The sequence below is a fragment of the Palaemon carinicauda genome, chromosome 1, assembly GCF_036898095.1.
Source record: "Palaemon carinicauda isolate YSFRI2023 chromosome 1, ASM3689809v2, whole genome shotgun sequence".
In the NCBI taxonomy this organism is placed as follows: Eukaryota; Metazoa; Arthropoda; class Malacostraca; order Decapoda; family Palaemonidae; genus Palaemon; species Palaemon carinicauda.
The window spans coordinates 118748663-118772444 of NC_090725.1; the positions used below are offsets into that span (position 1 = coordinate 118748663).

At 48.2% G+C, this 23782-nt stretch overlaps 1 protein-coding gene across 1 annotated transcript in view; it reads right to left on the bottom strand.

The window, feature by feature from the left end:
• Window positions 1-17569, bottom strand: part of Nab2 (Nuclear polyadenosine RNA-binding 2) — a 379140-nt gene extending 361571 nt beyond the window's left edge. Inside the window, exon 1 of the mRNA XM_068384339.1 lies at window positions 17376-17569. Coding sequence (XP_068240440.1) covers window positions 17376-17414 — 39 coding nt within the window. The 5' untranslated portion in view covers window positions 17415-17569. The remainder of the gene's footprint in view (window positions 1-17375) is intronic.
• Between the last annotated feature and the right edge of the window lie 6213 nt (window positions 17570-23782).

The window sequence follows — 23782 nt, forward strand, 5'->3', positions numbered from 1 at the left end:
TTTATTGAGAAACAATAAATAGACATGGTCACCATAAATATGTACATATGCTAGGTGGATGACCAACAATTTACACAAGTACTGTAGTGCATGGATGAATGATTATCTGAAAGAAAAACATATGTGTCACTTACACATACACCGGTATCAAACTTAACGTCCATGTTACTACTTTGCTGACAATAGCGTTGGCAAACGCTTGGCACACCTGTCTGTACTTGTGCTACCATCACCATAACGTTGGAACAGTCACTGTGGGCTCTGAAAGCCTTCACTACCAGTTATATCAACGCATATAACTAACCATTCACCCAAGAATCCAAGTCCCAAATGATTCCGCTGTTCCTCGCAGAGTTAAACAGCAGGGTTAACGACGCAACCAACTGCTACCACAGACCTCTTTAGCTGCTCCACTTGCTTAGCATAGTGGCGAAAGAATACCCTGGAAGACTTCCAGCCAGTGTATGAACGAAGGTGTTCAAAATCCATAAAGTTAAAGAAGTTTAATGATGAAGCAACTTTCCTCGGATCATGACCTGCGGGTGAACTGTCAGGATCCGCTCTGCGAATAAAATATGTAATTTTCGCCCTAAGCTGATTTAAAGATAAATTTGAGCCCGATGTTTCTCCTCTGAATAGTTGGCCCCCATGGAAGTCTGAAGTTCTACGAAGATAGACCTTAAGGCATTCTACGGGACATAGAGATGCATCTTCTTTCAGAGGGCAGATTCTCCAGGGACCCCACCTGTTGGTGGGCAACTCGTTCTTAGCGAGAAACGTAGGGTCCGGAAACAGGTTCAGTTCTCCCCCATCCAGGAACTGAACTCGGCCCTCCTCTCTCGAGAGGGCCACAATCTCACTAACTCTGGCCCCAGAAGCAAGGGCAAAAAGGAAGATCACTTTTTGAGTCAGGTCCTTCAACGCACATTCCTCATTATCTAGTAATGAGGCAAAATGAAGGACTTTGTCTAACGACCATGAAATAGGCTTTGGAGGAGCTGATGGTCTAAGCCTAGCACAGGCCTTTGGGATCTTATTAAACATCTCGTTAGCGAGGTCTACCTGGAAGGCATATAGAATGGGTCTTGTTAGAGCTGACTTACATGTAGAAATTGTGTTCGCCGCCAGCCCCTGTCCGTGGAGGTGAATGAAGAAGGATAGGCAGAACTCCGTAGAGATCTCGTGCGGGTTCTTATCTTTGACAAAGGCTACCCATTTCTTCCATGCAGATTCGTACTGCCTCCTAGTAGACTTACACTTGTATTCTTCCAGGAAGTCGATACTATCTTTCGAGATTCCGAACCGTTTCTTCACCGCTAGGGAGAGAAAATCATGAGCTGCAGGGTTCGGGTTTTCTGTAATGAAGCGAAGACAGTCGACTTCTGGACTTGCTGGGACAGAACTGGGTCCGGGAGTGGTAGAAACCTCAGTCGTAGTTCCAGAGCTAGAGGGAACCATACACTGTTCGGCCACTTGTGGGCCACTATTGCTGCTACTCCCTTGAAGGATCTCAGTTTGTTGAGGACCCTCAACATCAGATTGTGAGGGGGAAACAGGTAGATCCTGGACCATCTGTTCCAATCGAGGGACATCGCATCTATTGCTTCTGCCGAGGGGTCCACGTATGGGGACACATATTTCGGCAGCTTCTTGTTGTCCTTCGTCGCGAAGAGGTCTATCTGCAGTTCTGGGACTTGTCTCAAGATGAAAGAGAATGATCCTGCGTCTAGGGACCATTCTGTCTCTATCGGTGTCACCCTGGATAGAGCGTCCGCGGTCACATTCCGGACTCCTTGAAGGTGAACTGCTGACAGGTGCCACTTCTTCTTCTCCGCCAGTCGGAATATGGCTAACATTACCTGGTTGAGAGGTGGGGATCTCGATCCCCGCCGATTCAGACATTTCACAACCACCTCGCTGTCCAGTACCAACCTTACGTGGATCGAGTGACGTGGGGATACTTTCTTCAGGGTAAGAAGTACTGCCATAGCTTCTAGAAAGTTTATGTGAAAGGTCCCAAATAGCTTGGACCAGATCCCTTGCACTTTTTTCCGATGGGAGTGACCCCCCCACCCTACCTTTGAGGCGTCTGTGTGGATTGTCACTGACGGGGGGGGTGGCTGAAGAGGTAGAGACCTCTTTAGACGACTGGCTTGAGACCACGGTCTGAGAAGAGAACGTAGTCGAAGTGGGACCGGTCTCTTCAAGTCCCTTCGCTCTTTCGATGCAAAGGTTCTCCATACTCCCGCTGCATCTTTTAACTGTGCTCTTAGCACTGGGTCTGTTACTGATGCAAACTGAAGAGAGCCCAAAACCCTCTCTTGTTCGCGTCTTGATATCCTCTCGGAACCTAGAAGTCTCCTGACAGACCCCGCTATTTCCTTCCTCTTTGACATCGGGATGGAAAGACGGTGTGACACTAGATCCCAGTGAATTCCCAACCACTGGAACCTCTGAGCTGGAGAAAGACGAGACTTCTTTCTGTTGATCATGAAGCCTAGATATTCCAGGAACTGAATCACTTGTAGGGAAGCTTGCAAGCATTCTGCTCTGGATGCTGCCCACACCAACCAATCGTCCAGGTAGGCTACTACCTGGAACCCTTTTAGGCGTAACTGTTTGAGAGCTGCGCTCGCAAGCTTCGTAAAGATCCTTGGGGCTATGTTTAGTCCGAAGGGCATCGCCCTGAAAGCGTAAAGTTTTTGTTGTAGCTTGAATCCTAGGTAGGGGGAGAGACGACGACTTATTGGAACGTGCCAATATGCGTCTGACAAATCGATGGAGACGGTATATGCCCTCTTGGGCAGTAAGGCCCTTATGTGTTGTAACGTTAACATCTTGAACTTGTGGTTCACTATGAACTTGTTGAGTGGTGACAAGTCCAGAATGACTCTGAGTTTCCCCGAGTCTTTCTTGGGAACACAAAACAGCCTCCCTTGGAACTTGATGGACTTTACCCTCCTGATCACCTTTTTCTCCAACAGATCTTGGATGTACTCCTCCAAAACGGGGGTGGAGTGTTGGAAAAATTGAGGGCACTGGGGCGGAGTACTGTACCAACTCCAACCCAGTCCATTTTTGAGAAGGCTGTGGGCCCAGGGATCGAAGGTCCAGCGATCCCGGAAATACTGAAGTCTCCCACCTACCGGCGACACTTCACTTTGACTGCCCTGCAGTCTTGCCTCCCTGGCCGCGACCACCTCTGAATCCTCGTCCCCTAGAGGGGCGTCTTGATGACCCTCTAGCTGCTCCTCTGGGTCTTGCACGAAACGTGGTCGACTGTCCCTCGAACACGGGATTGAATGCCGGGGAAGCTGATGACATGGCTTGGGGAACCCATTGGAAGGTGGTCGGGGTCTGGGCTACCAGTTGTGGAACCGGAGGCAAAGCTGGCTGCTGCTGCTGTTGTCTTTGCGGTTTGAAGGACTTGGCTGGACGGGAGGAAAACCTTGACTTCTTCGCCTTTCCTTTCGGCTGAGGGCCCTCATCCGGAGAAGACTTCCTCTTAAGGGACAGGCCCCACTTCAGGAGAAGATTGCGGTTCTCAGTGGCTGCCTTGTCCACGATCTCTTTGACCACGTCCTTGGGAAAGAGATCTTTACCCCAGATGCTGGATGAAATTAGCCTCTTGGGTTCATGCCTCACTGTGGCCGAGGCGAACACAAACTCCCTACAGGCCCTCCTTGCTTTAACAAAGCAATAGAGGTCCTTGGTTACTGTGGCCAGATGGATTTTGGCCATAACCATGAACATCTCTGGCATCTTGGGGTCGCTAGCCATCGTCTCCATGTTGGTCTGGAGAGACATCGAGGCTGCCAGGCGCTCCTTTGTGTCCAATTCCCTCCGTAGAAGGAATTCCGACAACTTGGGAAGGTTTTCGCCGAACTGCTGTCCTGCAATGTCGGCGTCCAACTTCCCAACCGAGAAAGTAAGGTGCACCTCCTTCCAGTCCTTATTGTCCATTGGCAATGCCAACGATAGAGGTTTACATTCCTCCAAAGACGGGCACGGCTTGCCAGCTTCAACCGCCTTGATGACGGCCGCAAACCCCTTTTGCATAAAGGGGAAGGCCCTAGCCGGGGAGGATACAAAGGAGGGGTGCTTCTTACTCAAAGCAGCAACCTTTGAGTTTGAGAACCCCCTCTCCTTTAAAGCAGCTGTCAAAGTGGCTTGAGCCTTGGAGTGATCCAGAATAATCACCTCCTTTGGTTCCGTCTCCTCCTTCGAAGCCGGCTCCTTCTTCAAACGGACATAGCAGTCCGGGTAGGCCCCTCTACTGGGCCAGAATTCCACCTCCTCAAGGGGAACTGAGCCCAGTTTCTCCGACATGACGATCTTCCCAATCGTCATCGGCATGTGCTCGGCATATCTCCACGGGTTGGCATCCGAGCACAGAGGAAGGTCCTTAACGTTGAGCTTCTTTGGAGGTCCACGTGATGCTGTGATCTTCTGCATCTGGAGCTCCAAAGTAGCGGCCTTCTGATTATTCTCCCTCTGCATCTGTTGGATCATACCAACGATGGAAGAGAGAGCCTGTCCAAGCTCTGCTGGAAGAGCGGACGAGGTAGAGGGGATAGGTTCAGGGACCTGAACCGGCACGTCTGATGATACGGGAACCTCTTCCTCCACGGCAATAGGATCTCGATCCTCCTCCTCGCCCTCTGCGAGGAGATCCTGCTCCGCACGATCGGACAAGTCGGACATCTTGTCGTCCAACTGGATGTCCTGCATGGCGTCAGCGACATCCTCCTCCACTGGAATCTGGATCAGAGGGATCTCCGGCCGAGGCTGGGGAACAACAGCATCAGGGGAAGCCTTGGGAAAAAGGTATGCCCTCATCTTCTCGTTAGGAAGATAAGGTCCAGTGGTGTTTTTCTGAAAACCCCTTACCCATAAGCGAAGCCTCTCCCTCGCTGCATCTCTTGACTCCGCCGACCTAGGGGATTCAAAAGCCTCTGATAGCAGGTTAGTACATACAGCACATACCTGCGGATCCCAGTAACGATGGTCATCATTGGAGGCTGCACAAGCCGCGTGCCTCCTACACGAGGCATGTCCGCAAAAGTTCTTACTGCGGACATTGCAGAAGACACTATCACACTTCGGATGCTCCTCCTGTAAAAGAAGAAAAATTTCCATGAATATCAAGTGAATTTCAATTCACATGTAACAAATGAGTATTCAACAAGAATAAGGGAAAGACACCTACTTGTGAAACCCACACAAACACCTGTGGAAGCCCACCAGCCAAGTCACATAGTTAGTCTTTACTAGAATAACCAGAGAACGTATTTCCAAAGGAAATTAGGTGTAGCTCACACCTAAGGTAAAATATTACCATTCCGGCCAGGGATAAAAGAATTATCTTTTATCCTTGTAAGGCGACACCAGGTGATTGTACCAGTAACACAAGTAAGATAGAAAAGACAGTGTTGTAACCTACTACATCATGAACTCCCTTGGTTGAATATACCACCAAGAGGGGACTGATACAGTACCTGAGGGTGGTGTGCCAGCCGGCTATTGCCGATCAGCACCCCCCCCCCCTGTTTTTCGAAAGGTAGATCTCAAGTACACAACATCAGATCACCTTTATTGGGGAGAACTCCAGATCCCATGCCTGAACCGGCCGGCAGTGGTTGCCGGACCGTAGCCACCCGGTTTGCACTGCGTTGCCGGCCATCATTCTTAGTGGCCGGCTGACTGGGCAGTGTCGCAGGCCGGCCGGCAGCAGTAAACAAACCCTGCCGGCTGGCCCCCACACTAGGCAGCGCTCGGCTGCCGGCCCCACTTGTAGTGGCCGGCAGATGAGCAAGAGACCGGCCGGCAAAGGTATACACCCAACGCCGACCGACAGCAAGAGAACTGGAGAACACCCCTCCCCACCGACGGCCGGCCTGTAGGCCGGCAGACGGCAAGGACAACACATACTAAGACAATAGAATGAGTGCCGGGTTAAGAGACTATGAGTCTCTGGGCCCGGCACCCGAAAGAGTGCCGAAAGGAAGGGGAGACACTAAGTCAAGCTTCCTAACCGCTGCCTACTGAATCTTCAGACGGCAGCGATGGAGGGACCAAGAAAGGACCGGGCAGCACTCGAAGTAATGGTCTCTGCCGGTCGGCACACTTTGCCGGCCGACAGGAGACCACGTCAGTTCCTCATCCCAACCTAGGCTAGGCAAGGATGCAGGCGACTGACACAAGGAACGGAAAAAAGAAGGGAAGGACAGAGGGTCCTATCCAACCTTACCTTGGTTAAGGGTCATTCCCAACTAAGACAGTTCATCTCAGTTAGAGAAAGACCCGAAAGGGAGGCCGGCACTACTGGCTGCCTCCCAAGAACCACGGCAAGGAAGGAATTGCCTTTCCAGAAAAGGGAACATATCCCGAGACCGGAACGGCAATAGGACAGTCTGATGAGTCACCGAGTAAAGGGATCACTACTGGAACCCAACAAGGTGGACCAAGGGGATAACCCTTAATGCCCGAGTCAGTCAGCAAGGGAGACTCTGCCCCATGCCAGACAAACCGGGCTCAGACTAAACACTGTTGTACTGTCCCCCTCTGAACCAATACAGTTGGAACGGGAAGGTACAGTACTACTCCAGCATAGATATATTTGAAGATTAATTCAAATAAACCACTAGAGTTAAGCCTAAGGCTTAAACAGAGGGAAAGGGTTTGCCCCTTCCCCGAAGAGAAGGGAGCAAACGGGGAACAGATAATATTATAATGACCTAAGACAACCTAGCCTAGGCACTAAGAGAATCGATTACCTAATTCACCGAAACTCACACCAATACTATCTTGGAAGGTACTCGAAAAGGACTTATATGTATAACGTTGCCTAACGCTTAAAGCAATAAATTCACATTTGGAAGACTAATTATCATGCAGGAAGTACATAGGCCAACAACTAGCCTACGAAGACTAGTGTTGGCAGCCTTGGCAAAACTTCGCCAGGCCCACTACTATCGCATCATAACAGAATTCCTAAATAAGCTAAGTAGCTAATATTTAAGCGCAAAGGGGCTGGGAACGTCGCTCTTGCTAACAAATAAATCCTATTCTAGCGAGCGACAGCATCCATGATGCCTCCAGCAGGCAACAGCTCTTGTATCAAAGATAACTCTTTTAATTACTTTAATTTTAACCAAGAGCCTACATTTATACATAAAAGAAATAGTACTCAACTTATCCGAGGTAGAAGAAGTTGGAGAAAGCATTATTAAGCGAGAAAATTCCAAGATTGGGTAGAAAACAGGGAAAACACACCGAGTCGTAGAGCTACGCAAAAAGGAATACAGATGGCGCCGTGAGCGGCGCAGGGCACGCTTTCGAAACGGGGAGGAGGGATGCCTTATGAACGGCTCCCCCCTTTCTTATCGTTTTCGTTTTCTTGCCATTTTACCCCTACGAAGTGTTAACTCTATTCGGGGTATAGATCGCTATGAGGCGTGTCAAGAATACGTCCACTGATATTTACGATATCCCTAAGGTCTTTTTTAGGGATACTCGCTCCAGGAGTTAGAATTCTGGGTACCTGAAGGTAAATTCTCTGGGAATATCGCCGTAGTTGTAATATACCCTAGGAAGCTGCCTTTAAGGAACTTCCATCAGGACGACATGGCTTGAGCCCAAAAAGAATGTTTATATATATATTAAGTATAAGAAAAAGTAAGTAATTAAGTAAAGACAAAACATTAATGGCTGCCATGCGAGGGTGAGAGCAGACATGTCTGCCCATCACCCGTGCCAAAAGCGAAGTGAATCAGTTCACCGGTGTGTGAGGGGGGTAGCTAGCTACCCCTCCCCTAGCCCCTCGCTAACTAGTGAGGGGGTAGTTAACCCTCGTTAAAAATCTAATGGCTCGCCATTTCAGCTACGCCGAAAGTAATACCCCATGTAAATAGCGTGGTTTGTATTTCGGTTACGGAACAAATCGTATCTTTTATTACAATTAACAACTTCATGTCTACAGAATAAAATCATTGGACAAGTACTAAGGAAGATTCACAACATACCCGACGTGCTACAAATGGTTCAATTATAAAACAATGCAATATTAGTTATGACATGAAACTCGCACAATTGAATAGATCTTCAGAAATATGACAAATTCGGAGATAATTTGTATTTTTCCTAACCATACAAACCTTAGCTATTTACATTGGGTTTACTTTCGGCGTAGCTGAAATTGACGAGCCATTAGATTTTAACGAAGGTTTACTACCCCGCGCTAATTAGCAGGGGTAGGGGGAGGGGTAGCTTGCTACCCCTCCCCCCTCACACCGGTGAAATGTCTCACTTCACTTAGAGGTAGGACTTGACTTGGGGGATAGGGCTGGCGGGCAAATATGTGTAAATAGCTAAGGTTTGTATGGTTAGGAAAAATACAAATTATCTCCGAATTTGTCATTTGTTCCGTAACCGAAATACAAACCACGCTATTTACATTGGGTGACTAACCCCTTAGGAAGGGTGGAAAGTCCCCAGCCATACTGGCTTTGGCTTACCCGGGGACTCAGAATCCGAGTGAGTCGCACTCGAGAAAAGGAATCCCTGCACCTCACAAGTTCCTTGCTCCGCAAGGAAACATGTGGCCTACATAAGCTTGTGTGTGAAGGAAGAAAGTGTGACCCGTCCTAGGCAGTTGACCTGGAGTTCCAGAAGGAACTCTGGGTTAGGACGTTCACAAATTCCACCTCGTCAGGGTATGGGGGACGCGACAGTATTGACTCAATACTCAGAACACAAGGAAGCATGGTTTACCTGCAGAGGTTTGAGGTCAGCTATGCAGAGACCAGGATGCTGCTTCCCCAGTAGAGGGGACGATGAAGAAAGAAGTAAGGGCCAGACATACTTCTTTCGTTCATGCAGTCTAAAACCTGATAACAATGCCCTCAACCTTCTGCTACCTGTCCAAAAAGGGTCCTGAGGTTAGACCAGCTGTTGTGTAGCCACCACAGAGCGATAGAAACGTATCGATACTCCTGTGGGTCACGTCCTGCAGGAAGCGGGCTGCGAAGGTCATTAGACGCTTCCAGACTCCAGCTTGTAGCAACTGCGTCACAGAGTAGTTCTACTCGAAGGCGAGGGACGTTGCGATGTATCCGACATCGTGCTGTAGGGCGACGTGACGGGGGAGGGTCTGGATTCAGGTCGAGATGAATGTCCTTGAGTCCGAGCTGAAGAGGTATACAGGTGACTCTCCCGTGTCCTCCCTGTGCTCCCAAACCGGCTTGCACGTGAGGACAAACTGCAGCTGTTCTCAAAGATAACCCCTCGATTCCTTTACTGGCAAGAAGGAGAAGGTTTGGGTCATCTGATACAGAATGGAGACTCAAAATCTTGAAGGAGTCGGACCGAAGGTCCGGGACTCCAAGATTCTGAGTCTAGAAAACAACTCAGGAGCAAACCTGAATGTTGCCTTCCCCTATTCTCTTGAAAGGGCGGAGTCGTACGAGACCATGAAGATTGCTTACACACTGGCCGAGGCCAGAGTGAGCAGGAGCACCGTCCCCCAAGACGGATTACGATCAGAGGCCTGATGTAATGGTTCTTGAGAAGATTTCTTAAGGGACTAAAGAGTCCGAACCATGCTCCATGGAGGAGGTCTCACTCTGACTGAGGGCAAGTACGTTCGTAGCTTCGCATGAGCGAAGAAAGGTCCAGCGGTAAGGAAAAAGTCTATTCCTTTCAGCCTGAAGGCCAGGGAAAGGCTGAGCGATAGGCTTCACTGCCGAGAGCAGAAAACAGTTTCCTCCCGCCGAAAAGCAATAACTCCGTTATTGCTGGAGAAGAGGCCTCAAGGGAAGAGGTATCTCTCCCACGACACCAACCACAGAAGACTCTCCACTTCGCCTGGTAGACCACTGCGGATGACTATCGCAGGTGACGCGACCTCCGCTCCGCGACTGTAGCGGGTTGTCTCTTCTTGAGGAGGCGGTGTAGTGTCTCCAGGCGTGAAGCTGAAGCGATGCAACGGCTCGTGAAAGAAGTTGTAGTGTGGTTGTTTGAGTAGCCTGTGTCGTGGAAGAAGCTCTCCCGGGAGTTCCGTCAGGGGATGCAGAGGGTCCGGAAACCGTTCTGCGTATAGTCACAGCGGAGCTCTCAGGGCCACCGAAAGGTTGACAGACAACCTGGTCTTGTTGAGACCCCTTCTCAACAGACAACAATGGTGGGAAGACGCAGGCGTCGATGTTGTCCCACCGTCACCGGAAAGCATCTTGCCAAAGTGTCTTGGGGTCTGAGACTGGGGGGAAGAACAGAGGAAGCTTGAAGTTCCAGGCTGTCGTGATCAGGTCCCCCAGGCCAGGACTTGCTGGTTACTATAAGCCAAAGACCCCCAGGTAATCTCTATCTGTAAAGCTCTGCTCAGATAGTCGGAGAGAACATTCCTCTGCCCGGAATGAGCGAGACGATAGTGGTATTGAGAGGACTTCGGATCATCTCAGTATCTCTACTGCAAGATGCGAAAGTATGAAAATGCGCCTCCCTGCTGGTTGGAATACGCCAGTATTATGAAGTTGTCGCGCACGGAGCGATTCGGCAGGATCTGTAGGATCTGTAGAGGGGCCAGACTACGGCCTCTAAGCCTACCTGAATGATGAGGAGGTACCCTTCAGGTCCTGACCATAGGCCTGAACCGGAACATGCCCCCCCCCCCACCTTTTCTTTGACGAGTCCGAGAACAGCATCAAATGTGGGGAAAGGACGAGAATATCCACTCCCATGCAAGAGGTTCCATAGGTCAACACCCATTGCCGGTCTAAACGTTCCGCTGGTCCCATAGGGGGCAGAAAGTCCGGTTAATCGTTGCTTTGATACCACCGGAACTTGGGCCGCCTCACAGGGTACTTATCCTGAGGCGACCGTTCGGGACTTAGACAGGTCAATGAGGAAAAGAGACCCAGGAAATGTTCCAAGATAGGGCTGAAAGCTCTCCTTGACTGAGAACAGGTACTGCGACTCTCCTCAGCCTTGCCACAGTCAACTGAAGGGAAGGCTCGGAGAAGGAGTCAATATCATGGCTAGATACTCCAGATGTTGAGGCAGAAGTAGAGAAGGCTTCTAGCAAATTACCATGATCCCTCACTCTTGGTAAAGACCCGGAAGCTTGTCCCGGTGTTGAAGAAGGTCGAACCCGAGACTACCGGAGTTGACCAGACCTCCAAAAAGCGAAGGAGGCGGAAGCCTGCTCCTGAGCGGCCATGAGGAAAGCAGGGAGAGTTCTCTGGTGAAAAACCTGCGATGCCGCGGCGGGATCGCCACACCGCATCTTAAGCAGGAACACCTGTAGTCTAGGCTGAATTCCAAGAGCTTCCTGGAAGATGGATGGAATGGAACCTGGAAGTACCCGTCCTTCCGATCCAGGGCCTAGGGAGTCCTGCAGTCTCGTTACCAGTCTGATCGACTCTGCTGTTCCACGCTGGACGAAGTTTGTTCGACAAACTTGATCAGAGCTGAGAGGTCGACGACGGAACTCCCGTCTCAGATGCTTTCCCACAAGAAAGGATCGACTGAAGAAGCCGTCGACGACCCTATGGAGGACCTTCTCCCAAGGCATGGATCCTTCTGCCCAACGGGCAAACCTCTTGCCGACCCCATGGCATAAAGGCTCAGTGACACTGGATTCGCTGACAGTGAAGGAGAGATGGTAAGAGCGAGGCGCGATATCCTTGGCTGATCACGGAGATCGTGCAGGAATCAGCATCGGGAAGCTGTTATCCGGACAAGTAACCTTAGGCATCCCCCTAGCGTGAGACCTGCAAGGGGGGTTGCCAATCCTAGAGTTTGTGAACTCTGCCGCTCCCTCTAGGATTATGCCTTCCCGGGAGAGCCTCCCGTGCTACCTGTCCCTGACAGGAGGGGACTGCTATTGTACACCTTGTCTTAGCTGCCGTAGCCGGTTCCAATAACTTAGGCTGACGAGGCTGAATGAAGAGGCGTCAGAGGCCTGCTGGGTCTGGAAGTAAGCGCCTTGGAGGAGTGAAAACGGAATTAGACTTCCTCCGCACAACAACTGTCCATTTCTCTGTCCTTGGGCTCAAAACAAGCTCTTCCCAAGGATGGAAGAGTGTCTGAGCCTGTCGACATTCACTGATGAGACACCCGAGAGGAAGCCCTCGGACACTGCGTCTAGATGCTCCAACATCGAGGTTGCCCGCAAGTTCGAAACTTGGCGACGGAACGCAAAGGTGCTTGAGCCCGAGAGGAGGAAAGTACCCATGATCTTCCTGGGGCTTCCTAGTACAAACCCTCGGGTCGCAACCGAGGAGGGAAAGGCCTGGTAAGCCCCTTCCACGAGAGGTGAAGAGGAAGGGCTAAACCAGTCACCCCTTGCTCGACGGAGAAATCTCGAAAGGAAAACTTCCTGGCAAGACCCTTCCAGGGAATGACGAAGAGAAAGGACTAACCCAGGTTCTGGAAAGAAGAATGTTGCTCAGACCTCCCTGAAGATTCTTCCTGCTCTAGCACGAGCCATGCTCTGCGTTTACGGGGTGAAGACCGTGTTCTGGAAATACGCGCTCCAGAAGACTCGCCAGGCTGACCGTGTTGCAAAACCCCGACGGGAATCGCGGTCGCAATCGCCCTAGCGCTCGCGCGATGGTAAATCAATGGTTCGCGCGTGGGCGAACGTGGAAGCGCCCGTGCGCGGGCACGCAGACAAAAGTGCGCGAGGGAGCGCAGAAGGAGGGCGGGCGTGGTTGGAAGGGCGAGAGCTGGCGGTCGGAATCCGATAGTTCACAGGCGAGCGATGACACGTAGGCAAGCGATGGCTTACTGCAGGAATCGAGCTGGCGCTCGCGCGATGGAACACAGTAGGTTCGCGCGAGGGCGAACATTGGTGCGCATGGGCGTAGGCGCACGGGCACGTGGGCGTGCGGTCGCGCGGGCCTGTGGGCGTGTGGTCGCGTAGGCACGCGGGCGAGCGCAGGCGGTCGGGAGACCGATGGCGCGTAGGCGGGCGATGGCGCGTCTTGGCGAGCGATGGCCCATAGGCGAGTGAAGGCGTGAAGGCGCGTTGGCAAGCGATGGCGCGTTGGCAAGCGACGGCGCGTTGGCGAGCGGTGGTGCGTTAACAAAACACTAGCGCGCAGGCGAAGAATCGCGCGGGCGCGTAGGAGATCGCTGACGCGTAAGAGACTAGGGACGGTTGACGGCGAGCGCTGATGCGAGCTGTCAATCAGGCAATCCTGGACGTTCAGGAAAAACCATTGGCGCCCATTGGTGCGTGGCAGGAAAGGGCGCGCAGATGTGCGCTGGCGATTTGAAGAAAGCTGGTGCACAGAAGGACAGAAGTAAAGGTGAGCGCTGGGGAGCAGGAGGAAGATCTACGGCAAGACTCAGCTACCGGAGATCGTGGTCCAAAGCAGGCGAGCGCTAGATCGCTACTGATGGTGTCCTGTAACGCGTGGAAGATCGATAGCGAGCAGGCGATCGATGGCGTGTTGGTGAACGCTGGCGCGTAGGCAAGCGATGGCGCGTTGGTGCATGGTGGCGCTTGCGCGGAGGCGAAAGATCACGCGGCCGGTCAGGAGATCGCCGATGTTCAGGGGATCGCTGACGCGCTGGGGATCGTTGACGCGCAGGAGATCGCTGACGTGCAGGCGAACGTTGACGCGTCTGTGGTCGCTGGCGAGCTGGTGATCGCTGGCGAGCTGGTGATCGCTGGCGAGCAGAAGGGCGAAGCGTGGAATCCTGTGCGTACAGTAGCTTTAGAAGCACGCGTAGACGACCGCGAGCGTTGCTGCGCTGGAACAGGCTGACGAGCCGGATCGCGAGGGCGAGGAGAGAAGAGTCCTTGTCCAACACCTGAACCAAAGTTCTAGGTCGCGCGGGCGAACGTGGGCTCACAGGGCGCGTATCAGGAACTGGGAGCGCAGGTGCGCTCTGACGGGCAGGATATCTAGTGCGCTCAGGAGACCGATGGCGCGCAGGGCGCACAACAGGAACAGCAGGATGTTCGGAGTCTTCAGGAGAGCGCTGGCGAGCAGAGGGGCTATGATCATCAGGAGAGCGCTGACCATGAGAGCGCTGGCGAACAGGATAGCGCTAGCGATCAGGAGAACGCTGACGAGCAGGAGAGCGCCTGTGCGCTAACACTGCAGAAGGGCGCGCAGGGGAACCCTGACGCGCAAGGGAAGCACCCACACCGTGGGAGGCAACCCTTTGCCCCGAAGGGACCGTTGCCCGTCGGATGACGAGGTCAGACTGCTGTCCATCTACACCAGGGGCGGAAGGTCTGGAAGGCGCTGGAGATCGATCCCCAGAGAGATCTAAACAGGAGGAGCTGCAGGCTGCATACGACGAGGAGAAGATTAAAAAAGGCGCCTCTTAGCACCCTTATAAGGAGATGGGAGGCCCTTACGACGTAGCGGACAGTGAGCCTTACGGCGAAGGCGGCCAACAGCAACAACAGCAGAAGAGTCCTCCGAAGAGGAGTCTCTATGAGTGTCCTCCCTCGCGAACGAAAGAGAAACACTTCGTAGAAGAGACGGGTCAGCCAGTGACCTAAAAAGAGCAATCCTCCGAAGAGGGGCTCCTGCAGTTGCCCAGCCCCTTGAGCGTAACTGCAGGTGCGACCGCTCAGCACCAAGAGCATAGTCGCACGAAAAAAAGGCAAGAGGAGATCCCCCCAAAGGGAAAAAAAACTCAAGCCTGGACAGGAAAACTTCCCTCGGAAGGAAAGTTACCCACCCAAGGAGGCGAGCCTCCAGTGTTCTAAAATGAAGTGGAGAGCTGTCAGTCGTCACGGGAGTACTTCCAGGAGAAGGAGACACGCCCATGACGAAGATCTATAGGGGAGGCAGCAACAGCAGATTCCCCAGGCCTCAACAAGACAGCTAACTCCGTTGTCACATTACAGAAACGAACTAGATCATTAACTGTGAAAAATAAAAACAAAAATCATTAGTTAACATTCATTCCCCCGGGAAGACTCCGAAGAGGAATCCTGAGGGAAAAGAACACAAGAATTACACAACAGGCACGTGCCCTCACAACCACTTACACTCACGGAAGGAGAGCTATACCAAACACAGAATTATAACAATTATAATTATGTAACTATGTAATTATGTAATTTAAAAATGAATGAACACTATATAAAGAACGAAAACCCCGAAAGGAATCGTTCTACAAAAGCTGAAAAACCAACAAATACAATTAGATTCATAAACTAATTGAGACAAACGTACGGCGTAGCAACCCCACCCACCCGGGAAGGAAGCTACTCAGACGTAGTAAAGGTAAAACATAGCAAAGGGTGAACGATCTCAAAAGAGAGAGAGAGAAAGACCGTAGTCAAACTCGATCGCGACCCATGAATTTACACCGTGGTGGCCTAACTGCCGAGGGCTCCACGGAGATATCGTACACTATACACACAAGCACGAACTCTGAAAGGAAACTTACTGATTTCTATACTCAAATATATACATAAACACGAAAAAATGTTTACATATATATTGAGTAAAAGAAAAGTAAGTGATTAAGTAAAGACAAAACAAATAATGGCTGCCAAGCGAGGACGAAGACAGGCACATCTGTTCATCGTCCGAGCCAAAAGTGAAGAGAGACATTTCACCGGTGTGTGAGGGGGGGAGGGGTACCAAGCTACCCCTCCCCCTACCCCTGCTAACTAGCGCGGGGTAGTAAACCCTCATTAAAATCTAATGGCTCGTCAATTTCAGCTACGCCGAAAGTAAACCCAATGTAAATAGCGTGGTTTGTATTTCGGTTACGGAACAAACACTACAGTATTTTTAATCACATATACTACTGGCGGAAACCTTTATTAACAAAGTTACAGATTCAGATAAAAAAAAACCTGTTTTGCTCCTTTTGTCATCTTAGCATATATCACAGGAGCCTCACTCTACCAGCTAGTTCATAAAGATACTAATAGGTGGTGCTTCTGTCCTAAGTTACTTGTTGAACAGAATAAAGGGCCCAACCTTTTATTCTATATTGTAACCCTTTTGGTTATTTATTTTCAATATTGGAATATGCAAAATAATCATAGCTCTTATTTTATTCATCATGTTTACAATAAAATGTTATGGTAGAAACGTGTGTTTGATATATTTAGTCTGATCATTGAAGATGAAAGCCAAGTCCATGTTCAAAAAGATGCTGGAGTATGAAGCTAAAACTCACCCCTTTGTTAAGTGTGTATTCACAACTTTATTAAGTTTGTATAATTGATAATCAACGCCGAAATACTAGCCCACAGGGCTAATGGTGTGGCGAAACACGTTCTGCTTGCCAGAACATAGGAGAAATGAGATAATGTTTAATGGCAAGCGAAGCGTGCATACGGCAGAGCAAAAACTAATAAACCATTAGCTCAATTAATTAAGGAATTATTCGTAATACGATGAACCCTTCTACGAACATGGAGGAACAACGCCATGAAAAATGGGATGGAAGGTCGCATTTTCTATGCGTCAGTGTCTCCTGGTAATCAAAAACTCCAATCATATCATTACTATTACTTGGTTTTGATTACAGTAACTTTTCTTGTTAATGCGATGGCTGGCAGAAGTTTAAAAAAGTTATTTTAAATATCAACACAATTAGACTAATGCACTATATTTCAAGGTTTTTCTAATGTAATTGATGACGATAACTAGCACAAAGCCATAGTTCTTCAGTTATGGTAGTCAAATCAGCATAAATCAAAATCTATGAATTTCTGCCAGGAATAATTATCAAAAATGTTCAAAACACTACAAAATATATAAAAGCCAGTCCTATTTTCTGCAAACCATTTATTGCACCATTCTATAATTTCACCCAACAAATCACCTCAGTTTCCCTTATTTAATTTTTGTGTTTTCGGCACACACAAAAAAAAACCTGACTTATTCAAAATACACTGTATATGGTAGATAAATATATATCATGTATGAAACCTGGTCCTGGCAACACCTGTAAATTTACAAGTAATGTAAATAAGTTTTGAAAGGTGGCACTGCTCCACTGGTAAAATACAGTACTGATTTTCGACAAAAATGATGAGAAAATTGCACATAACCTCATCACTATTATATCTTAAAAACCATAAAAGCATTCCTGTCCGAAGCAGCGAAAATGTTCCATTACTTTCTCCAGTTGACCCTTTTGTATGAGGTAACCTAGTTCAAAATATTTTCCCTTGACATACCTGTCCTAAATTTGTAAACTTCCAACAAAATATAGCCTACCAAAAACAAATATTGAAAATTAGTTGTAGTAGTCAGATTTTAGGTATGTGTGGATGTTTTATTAATAGAATTATATTTTATAGCAGTGTATACTACAAGGGTTAAAGATGATAGCTTAACCTAGTCATACTTAGCATAAACTTCCTCTTTGATTATACTTACTCGTATCTTCAGGCTAACTTCGGAGCCGACCCCTTCCATTGTCTAATTATTTACAGAATAAACGGTAGAACAATGTATTTAACTATTATTGGAAATCTTTTGGCAAGACTCCCAGTCAACTACTACAAAACGTAAACAATTTCTGTGGTTTCGTTCACAACGAATAAAAATAGCTAGCTCGAAAAGAAACGTTCTGTATAATGCCTACAGCTTATGCAATCAGGCGATGACTTCAATTCTTTCACGAATAGTAAAAAGAATAGCATTTTACGGGTAAACTAAGAACTATTGATAAATTGAGACAGAAATTTAATCAAAGCAATCCAGGTACGATGATCCTTAAGTTATCCCAAGTGCTTGAACTATTTGCAGGGCTCTTTCACAAGTCGCATGATTGTTTATTGAAGATTTTTGTCAGTTTTGTCTTGAAGAATTGAATATCAGTTTTGCTTCGGCAACATGTGCCCCTATTAGATGTCATTTGCTAGAATTGGCCACATGGCTAATGTTCTCAGTAACTATATAATAGCAATAGTTTGATATGATATCTATTGCTTGTACACTTAAACAATCTTTTCTATTTTTCTTTTAGATTTGATTGATAGCTGAACGAGTATACAGTGACAAATATTTAATTGATTACAGCTAACTAGGTTCATTAAAGGCTTCTTGTCCATATTTCATATAAGCTCGATTTGCTGCGTGGAAGAATTAGTACTAATTTCGGCTTTTTTGCTTTTCTTCAGAATTTGTGATTATTAATAATTATGATACTACGAATAATACAAGTAAAGAAATAATAATAATAATAATAATAATAATAATAATAATAATAATAATAATAATAATAATAATAATAATAATAATAATAATAATAATAATAATAATAATAATAATAACTGGAGGGGCACTCAGTAGAGCGCAGATCTCCACCAGGGCAGCTTATTTCTCGACCTTTCGACTGATTTTGGACGCTTTGTCGTCCGTAACCTTGATTTTTAACCTTAGAAATTTAATATTTTCCATCTCTTTACATAGTTTAAAATCCCCGCAAGTTTCATTACTTTACAGTTAAATTTGTGGCCGTATGGGTGATGACCGGAATTTGACTTTATGCATGTTGTGGTGAAAAAAAGTGATGGATAAAGTGCACTATACTTAATGTTGTTACTGACTATAAAGGCGCTACAAAAGTCTTTTCGTAACAACTACCACTGCTCCCATTACGGCTTTTAAGAAATAACGGGAGATTTCTCTTCGCCAATAAACCATTAATTAGTATAACCGATATTCAATAGTACTGCAGTCGTACAACTCTCAACAATAGGACTACACTCTAGGTCCTTTCATCTACCGAGCAGTCCCTACTGACATGAGCTCAGCTCATAAGTTTCAATAGTATACAACGAGACAAGTTTGCGCGCTCTCTCTCTCTCTCTCTCTCTCTCTCTCTCTCTCTCTCTCTCTCTCTCTCTCTCTCTCTCTCTCTCTCGGACCGCAGTTTGTAGTCTCGTTTTCTATAAGTTGCACAAACTTCTTAGTATGAACACCTTGCGGTTAAGTAAGTATCAGATCGATTCTTAATTACCAACTATGCATTAAAACAAGAACATAAATCAATGGAGGATATCGAAACGCACTTGATAAATTGTAGTCAAACTTACTATAATAGCTAAAGGTTAAATTTTACTTAAATGAGTGATTATGCAAAGACACACTCAAGGGATTTATAAGTCAATGGCACTTTAACAAAATTACGACAAAGTTAAAAGAATAAGGGTAAATCACCACTTCTAGTCTTATACACACACACAACCACCACCACCACGACACCCAATAACAGATCAGCTCAAAGTTTGAGCCTGAGGCCCTGAGCAAAAAGCTGTCTCCTTCGTCGTGCATTCAGATTTTATACAAGGAAAGGAGACAAGTTATACAATTACAAAGTATGTAAGACTGCCTACAAGATTTACATTAACTCAAAAAAAACTTGAAGCAAATTCAAAGATCATAAAAACAAAATCAAAACACACCGTATGCAATTTTAAACACATTTTTTAATGTAATTAGCTGGTTGGTGGTGTGTGACAAATATGATTATGGGTAGTGTCACGCCCATAAATCTATGCAGGAGCGCGAACTAGGTGAATCATAGGGCGAACACAGCCCTCATTACCTTTGACCTCACCTAATGGATTCTCTGGTGAGATGTAAACAAGTTAGTAACACCTTCAACTACTACCACACGCTGTACAACACATTCGTTGGAAGTGCATAAAAGAATATTATTAAAACTGAAACATCTATTAACGTTTTGTAAGCATGTCTGTCTGTCTGTCTGTATAGATTGCCTTACCTTGTGTAAGACCCATATTTTACGGTGATTGACCATACGTAAAATGCGACATACTAAAACCATAGTCATGCATGAAACAAACAATAACGTAAGAGTGTCATTGTCTCGTAAGATGTGGTTCTTTAACTCTTATCATAATATGCAACAAAGAAGATATTTCTACAAAATACGAAGACATACAAATTTCGGTTTCGTGAATAAAGACACAAATGCAATAACATAATTCCTGTTTGCCATTTACCCGACAAACGGCAATTCTCAATTATAAATCAATCAATAACCTGTGTGAACACCCAATACTAATAACCTTACTGTAAGAGGAAGATTACGGTTATACAGATGCACACACAAAAATGTTATGTTAAATAGTTGTGGGAGGAATTTCTCACACATGTCCTTGACCTTAGACTTGACCTTGGCCTTCGACCCTAACATATAGCAATTATCGTGGATTTTCATACATTCAAATATGAACCAAGTTTGAAGCCTCTGTGAAAACGATGTCCAAACTTATGGCTGATTAGGCTACGTGAATTGGACACTTTGCTTGACCGTGATCTTGATCTATGACCTTTAAATAGGAACGATTTCCATTTGTATTTGGCATGTAAACAATGTACAAACGAGCTACAAGCGAGGGGTGTGCTCTACAACGTTCACAGTGTCACACACAGGTGACGTTCATAAGTCATGGTTCTCTATCTCCTCCCAAGTCTTGATCGGCTAGGAAGAGACTGATTAAGTTTGAACAGTAATTAACTGGGTCATTGAGTTTAAAATGGAAAATCTTCACTGAACAGCCTGATAGTTCTGTAAATTATACTGATAAATGAATGTAATGAGGATGGTAATATGACATCTAGTCTAATAACAGGTTCATCAAACATTCTTCAAACTAGTCAAGTTACACAAAGCAATAATTACACTGATGAAAGTAATGCAATGTCTGATATAATATCAGGTCGATCGAGCATTCTACGACATTGGATATAGACATGTTAATCATGAGATGAAAAATCATAGTCTTCATGCCATTTGGGCGTTTTGACAGTCCTGGATGGCCGGCCTACGGCGAGACCAATTGGTGGGATGGGATTTGCTAGTTGGGGTGGAGCGGCTGGCGTTGAAGGTCTGACACGACTTGGTGTTGCTGGTGGGGGCAGTGGAGTTTGGTCGTTCGGCGTTGTGTGTATAAGCTGGCGAGTGTGGTTGGCCGGCTTTACAGGCGTGAGTTGGGGAGGTTGATCGACTGATGTTGGGTAATGTCGGTCAGCCAGCAGTTGTGGTTGGTCAGCAGGCGGGTCCGGCGGTGTTGATACGTGTCGGTTAGTCTCCTTCGGCTTGGTCGGGGCCGCGCTTGCGGGTGGTTGAAGGGGTATGCCACCATAGGTTATATTTTGCGGCTCTGTCGGGGTCGTAACCGGTGTGAACTTTCTCAGGAATTTCCGATTGCGCAGCGATACTCGGCCCGAGCCATCAACCTTTACCACGTACTGGTCGTACTGCCTTACCTCGACGACTGTCCCGGTCCTGTCCCATTTGGTGGGATGTGGGCCAGTTTGATTCTGAATGCGAACATGGTCACCAACCCGTAGGGGTGGCAGACGGCGAGTGTGTTGTGACCAAGTGTCCATCATGCGGACATGGCGCTTGCGTAGGGCTTCTTCCCTGGATGTCAGGGTTTCGCGCCATGTGGTGTGGGGGTTGTACTTCCCAGGAAGGATAGGGATGAGATCGCGGATCGGGTGACCGAAGACGCACATGGCTGGGGAGATTCTTGTGACTGGGTCTGGAGTGTTCCTGTACTGGAGGACTGCTTTCTGAACGGCATCTGTGTCTAGGTCTCCATTTGTCCCCGTGTTGTTAGTAATCAGGCGCTTCATCGTTTTCACTCCGATTTCCGCTCGGCAATTGCTGTGTGGAAATGCTACTGATGACAGTCGGTGGTGGACACCCCAGTCTCTCAAGAACCCCCGTGTTTCGGTTGCCGTGAATTCTGGCCCACCATCGCTGGCAAGTTCCTCAGGAATTCCGTACGTGACGAATGCACGGCGCAGGTTGTCAATTAGTCCTTTGGCACCACTGGTAGACTTTGATATAAGTGGCCAGTTCGAGTATCGGTCCACAATTACCAGGTAGTGGGCGCCCTTGTGAGTGAAGTAGTCGGCACACATTGACTGGAATGGGTAAACAGGCAAGACGGGTGGGGTAGGGGGGGCGGATGGTTGGGAGGGGGCCATGCGGTGGCAATCCTCACAGTTATCTCTAGTCGCCTGTATGTCTGCGGTAATGCCTGGCCAGTACACTGATGCCTCTGCACGAGCAGTCATCATGGAAACACCCTGATGTGCCGAATGTAATGCGGAAAGGACACCCTGGCGCAAGCACGTCGGGATGATAACACGATCTTTGAACAATGCGACACCATCAAAGGTGATGAGCTCGTTCCGTAGGTGGTAGTACGCACGGAGGTGTTGTGGCATGTCATCTTTTGATGTCGGGAACCCATGTTCGATGAACTCTGTGAGCGCGTGAAGGGCGGGATCGCTTGCTGTAGATTCCCGTACACGGTCCCAGGTGACCGCTGGAAGGGAATCTAGGGCTGTGAGGTATGCGGGCTCTTCAATCGTGCATGTGTCACAGTCCCTCATGCGTATGCCGGCAAGGATATCGTGGTGGACCGACGGTATGGAGTGGTCGCAGACTGATGCATTGTCGTCAGGGAGATACAGTTTTTCTGGGTTGGTGTCGCCTCTCGGATGACGTGAAATGGCATCAGCTGCTTTGTTGCGCATCCCTGGCACGTATACGATGCGGAAGCGGCAGCGCAGTGTCTTTTCCTTTAGGTTGCGCAGTCGGGGATTCGGGATGTCATCCAGGGATCGGTTCCCCAACACCTTTAATAGTGGCTTGTGATCTACCGCAATGACCAGGTTTGAGCAGCCGAGGACAAAGTAGCGTGATTTGTCAAGGGCATCGGCTACCGCCAGGGCTTCCCCCTCTATCGCGGCATACCTGGATTCGGCTGGGTGCGTGAAACGACTCCCGACTAGGGTCACCTTCCAACCTTCGCGGCAGCAGAATGGCTTGTCTGTTGGGCATTGGCAATGTTTTTGGAATAGCCAGAACCCGATGCCTTCTTTAGACCAATCGGTCGCAAGGCATGTCGGCTTGGTTTTGTCGAAGATGCGCACCCCGTTGGTAATTTCATCTACAATGGCCTCTTTAGATGCTTGGAATGCGCTTTCAAGATCGTCGGTCCACGTAAATGCCTTATCGGGTTTCAGTAGCTCGCGGAATGGGAGCATGCGCTCAGCCATACTGAAAGCATAAGACACTTGGTTTACTAGGCCAAACCAAGATCGAGCGTCGGTAATGTTCTTCGGGCGTGGGAAGTCTGATATTGCCTGCAGGTATTTCGCACAAGGGCGCACGCTGTCCATTGAGATGGTGAAGCCGGCGAATTCTACCTCGCGACAGCCAAACACAAATTTGTCGGGATTGAGGGTGATGCCGTTTCTCCCGCAGACGTCGAGCCAAGTGACTGCCTGGTAGAAGCTTTCCTCAATAGTGTCGGCCCACAGTAATGTGTCATCAACGCATTTCGTCATGTCACGGACGTCGGATACTATCTCATCATATCGCCTTGAGTAGCCATCGCCTGACGCGGCATAGCCTTGTGGGGCGACACAGTATCGATATCTGCCCCAGGGTGTGATAAAGGTGGTCATGTGGCGGTCCTCCTTGTGCAGTGGTACACTGTGGTATCCATTCCAGGCATCGAACACTGTTTTTAGTTTCCCCGGTGGGACACAACGGGCCTGATGAAAGGGCGATTGGGTGTGGTGTGTTTCACGAGTGGCATGAGCATTGAGAGCCTGAAGGTCTACCGTCCTTCTAGGCTTCCCCGTCTTCTTGGCGCAGACTACCATTCTGTGGCACCATGTCACCGGCTCTCCTACAGGCACTGGCTCGATAACTCCCATTTTGACGTCTTGGTCCAGACCTGCTTTCACGGTTTCTTGCCAGTGTAACGCTACTGGAATGGGTG